General features: G+C 32.7%; 1 protein-coding gene across 1 annotated transcript; it reads left to right on the top strand.

The window, feature by feature from the left end:
- The first annotated feature begins 763 nt into the window (after positions 1-763).
- Positions 764-2,745, top strand: LOC108749557 (serpin B4-like). The gene is made up of 4 exons (XM_018488332.1): positions 764-781; positions 1,010-1,255; positions 1,525-1,873; positions 2,142-2,745. Exons 2-4 carry the CDS (start codon positions 1,010-1,012, stop codon positions 2,699-2,701), a joined length of 1,155 nt encoding a protein of 384 aa, XP_018343834.1. The 5' UTR covers positions 764-781; the 3' UTR covers positions 2,702-2,745.
- Positions 2,746-4,691: the final 1,946 nt, after the last annotated feature.

Below are 4,691 nucleotides of genomic sequence, written 5' to 3'. Positions count from 1 at the left end.
TTGATATCACATATTATTTTCAAAATATTGTCGGACGTTCTAATTTCAATATAAGCTGTGAAAAGTTCTTTCTGATAACAGCTTATTATTGAATATTATAGCTAGGTTATGTAAACAATAAATAAAGTCTATTCATAAGACTTATGACAAGTCGTTTTACTTTTGAATAGCATAAAAAAAATTAGTCTAATGTTAAATATTCTTAAAAAATAATTGTCTTAAAAAAATTACAATTTTTAATAATGAATTAAAAAAATTATGTCGTAACATAATAATATTTCCACGAATTAAAATTATGTCAAGGCATAATAGAAATTCAAAATTTTTATTATGTGCCGACATAATTTTAATTCATGGAAATATATGTTACGACATAATTTTAATTCATTATTAAAAATCGTAATTTTTTTAAGATAATTATTTTTTAAGAATTTAACATTAGACTAATTTATTTTATGCTATTTAAAAAGTAAAACGGCTTGCCATAAATTTTTGCTTTATTTAAAGTTTTTATGTGGCTACCGTATTTTCGTCAAATCGCGTTAATACATAAATTATTTATATACATAAATAACACTACTGATTAATCTTGACTGCTTATATTGATCCTTTTGTATTCTATCATCAGATTTGGAGAGATAATTTCATCAATTACGGTACAAACTGAATTGGACAACTATATTATATTGTTGACACTTCTGTCGATTTAAATAAATTTTTTGGCCTGTTGATCGACAATTTTAATTTGGACTGCGTCGATAGCCTAAAAATTATATCAAAGGTATACTAAATTGTTAATCTTAGCAAACACGGTAAAATGCCTATAACATTACACGATAAAACATATTTTTGCTAATTCCCCAATTCATTATATAATATTAATTGTGACTTAATTTTGTAATCTTTTATTTCTCTCAATTTGGTTTTATGATATTTAAAAAATATACATATATATATAATTTTTCTTACAAAGACTAAATTTTATAGAAAATTTTAATTTTTTTTAAAGATGTTAACAGACGCTCGCTTCAAATTCGCCCTTGAATGCCTGAAGAAGTGTATCATGATGGAGCCGAAAACAAATTTTTTTTTTAGCCCGCATCTCTTATATCATAGTCTACTCTTGGCATATTTCGGTGCTCTCTATGATTTGGAATTTACTCTTGGACAGATTCTCTATATTCCTGATAGCACATCAAAACGCACTGTTGAAGAATATTATAAGAATGGAGGAGTCAATGATTTTTGTTACATAGTGAGTAACTCTCAGGTGTGATTAGCACTGCCATACAAAGAATACGCAAGAATATGATTTATCGCTGATGTTTTCGGATGTATAAAACTTTTAATTGATAAATAAACTTTATGATAACTTACAGTGAAAGATGTAATGAACATTTATTGTCTTAAAGAAAGAGGAAAAGAAAGAAAAAGAGTGGGAGGGGGAGAGAGAAAAAGGGGGAGGGCGAGAGAGAGAGAGAGAGAGAGAGAGAGATAGAAATCATTTATTTATTTTTGTTTCAGAAAAATGGATCCGAGAACTCCTATACGTGTCGAATTTATTATAAAATTATAATTGATAGCTCAAAAGGGTTATTTATCGATACACTGAATTTACATGCAGCTACCAATGCTGTGAAGGAATGCAATTTCAAAATCGCTCCCTACCTCGTGAGGGATTTCATCAATAATATTGTTACATGCACGACGCAAAACTGCATAAAAAATTTGTTACCACCGTTCAGTATCGATGAAGATACTGAAATAATCATGTTGAATACGATATACTTTGAGGGTCAATTTGACCAAGATTATAATGTTGAAGTTCATAATGATGACAAGGATATTGGAATTCTAGCCAAACACATTAACTGTAAGAAGAAAAATTTCAATAATGGCCACTACTAGTCACTTAATTTTATACTATTTATTTATCATTAACTTTAATATTACAACTTTTAAATTAATTATATAAACAAAAAATGTGTATTATTTTTTATCATAAAACATTATAGATGGAAAATATATGTAGAAACATATTTTTGATGTCTCCTTTATACTTTCAATGATTAAATCGAAATTACTTCTTGCTTTCTGAGAAACGTGATTTATTCCTAAAATTTTAATGTTTCTATTTCTAGACTCATTCGATCAACTAGACGTAATTATTACAGAGGTGCCTTGCAAAGAAAATATGATATCAACGTTTTACTTCTATCCATCATACCAGTCGGAGTTGGAGAATAATTTGATAGAGGTTCAAAAAGTGATCAAATTGATAGAACAACTAACGACCGAAGAAGGATCTCGGGAACTTCGTAAATTGCTAGATAATGGGATACAAGAAATGAGCATGGTGTTTCCATTTGTAATCAGCAATACCACGATCGAGTGTGACGTGCCAATATGTAAATTATTAGACATGTTGGGCATTCCAGATTTTACACCCGATTTAAGTACGGCCGAACTACATGATTATTCTGAAAGCGTGAAACTTGGTGATGTCATGCATCGCGTCAGTGTTAACCTGAAAGATAATAATATCATGGCGTCCGCGAGTAACGTAATGTTCACTTACAATATGTGTAAACACGAGCAAAAAATGCCCGAGATTGTGAATGTTAAGTTCCCTTGTATCTGCCTGGTTTACGATAGATCACATCACAACATCCTTTTCTGTGGCATGTTATGGGAAAGCTAACTGAAAGTAAAATCGCAGATATTTCTGCATTTTTATGAAGAAGACAAAGTTTAATTTAACTGAATTATTTTTTTTTTCTAAAGGAAACTGTCTCCTTTCAAAAAGTTTAAACTTTTCACAGTATATTTTTTTACTCCTTTGAACGACACGAATATCATCGATTGTGACTTCAGCAAATGTGTGGAAAAAAAAAACTGAATATAAAATTGCTTGAAAAATTTTAGTAGATATAAAATACAACTTGTATCATTAGTTTTATTCAGAAAAAATTCTTCCCTCTCCTTTTCGCGTCTCGTAGAAAAATTGAAATTAATTTAATAATCTAATCCCTTCGATATTACTCTCTGGTGAAAATTCTTCGTCTCGTTATCGATTGACGTTTTTAAAGAATTTTCCGCGATCGGTAGCTCGCGCCTCTTCCGGTCGGATCGATAAGCTAAATTCTCGAGTCTGAAATCCATTCACCGCGCTTGACGTCATTCTAGGCACCGCTTCTGACTTGGTCAGATCCGCTTGCTCGCTCGCACACGTGCGTGTGTGTGTGTGTGTGTACGTGCGTATGTGTCTGACTTTGCGTATCAGCGACCGTTAGCCGGTAGCATCCGCGAAACACGAGCACGCCGGGATTTGCTGCAACCGTTGGCATCCGATTGCGTCACGTGAAACGCACATACACATGTAACATGCGACGCAACACGACATGCCAGAAACACGGACGAACGCGAGTTCGTCCTGATTCGCACTCCCGAGTCCTTGACGTACTACGAGGCGAGAGATGAGCGAACTCGAGATCCGTGAGAGACGCGAAGAGGCATAACGTCCTCTTTAAACCTACCATTTGGAATCCGGCCAACCCGGAAGAATTTCTTAGCGAACGAGCTGACGTTCCTTGACGTTCCTTTTGACGTTTAGGATGTCGTTTTGAAAGTGTATATTTACGTACACATATAATATATTACTTGTTTGAATAGTTCTAAGTGAATATTTATTTATTTCATGTCAAAAAACTATTAATTTCGTTTAACTATTATCATTGTTTTATTGCGTGAATATTTATTTACTGTAAGTAAATATATTAAAATTTAATAAATTTTTTTTCAATGTAGCCGAGCGGCAGATTCACATCCTTTCTATATCAAAGTTTCGTGCCAAATATAGGGCGTATTTCAATGATGATAGTTTAAGTCTAATCTTTTTATTCCCGTCATTTTTCGCGTTGCTCCGAAGACAAGACATCTTCCACAAAATCGTTGCGTAAAATCGGCAATTATTGTCGCATCCAGCTTTTTTTTATATCCGAATATGTAAATCGTGGGTGTCGCGCGCGATATGACGAATGGCATCGTTATGCGTGTCCTTACGATACTGACGCATTCCGTCGGCTCTAAAAGACCCGCACATTAAATTATTATGTATTATTCGAGTCGTGGATGTATATTTTTTCAACTCGCCATGAAAACGAGACAGCGCGAGTGAACTGACACGATCGCGAACATTGCCTGCGTGTATATGATTCTCCTTTTTTACGACCGCAAATTGCTAACTCCGTCCGCGAATAAGATGTCGAAATAATAATTGGCTTTATTGACGTTTCCAATCGAAATCTACCAGACATCCTTCAGTCTAAGACAGTCAGCGAATAGATCCGAGAACTTGGAAATTATATGAAATTATTATAAATTAATTACGCAAACGTAGATAATTCGGAATAATCATCCGAAACCGGTTTTCGATATTTAAACTTGCAAATAACTGCTAAAATTTATTGAATTTACGTACGACAAATATAAATGTCATTGATTGAAGGGTTTGCTGTAACAGCGAGCTATTCCATTTAATAAAAACGGAATAAATAAACTCTAAAATGGAAAGTAGGAAATTTCATTTATTCCATTTATAATTTCATTTTTTATTATTACTAATTTAAAGTTGTCACAAAATGTGGGTAGCCAACTGCAACAAGCCCTTTAACTTTTTTTCCAATTTCTTT

Source organism: Trachymyrmex septentrionalis, unplaced genomic scaffold (assembly GCF_001594115.1).
Source record: "Trachymyrmex septentrionalis isolate Tsep2-gDNA-1 unplaced genomic scaffold, Tsep1.0 scaffold3, whole genome shotgun sequence".
Lineage (NCBI taxonomy): Eukaryota > Metazoa > Arthropoda > Insecta > Hymenoptera > Formicidae > Trachymyrmex > Trachymyrmex septentrionalis.
The sequence above is the reverse complement of the archived record's forward strand: the minus strand, read 5'-3'. Positions and strand labels throughout refer to the sequence as shown.

Excerpts from the sequence above, each read along its gene's own strand:
- LOC108749557 (XM_018488332.1), top strand. The coding sequence starts at position 1,010 with ATGTTAACAGACGCTCGCTTCAAATTCGCCCTTGAATGCCTGAAGAAG. Across the intron at positions 1,256-1,524 it reads TCAATGATTTTTGTTACATA|AAAAATGGATCCGAGAACTC; the intron begins GTGAGTAACTCT and ends TTTTTGTTTCAG. Across the intron at positions 1,874-2,141 it reads TCTAGCCAAACACATTAACT|ACTCATTCGATCAACTAGAC; the intron begins GTAAGAAGAAAA and ends TTCTATTTCTAG.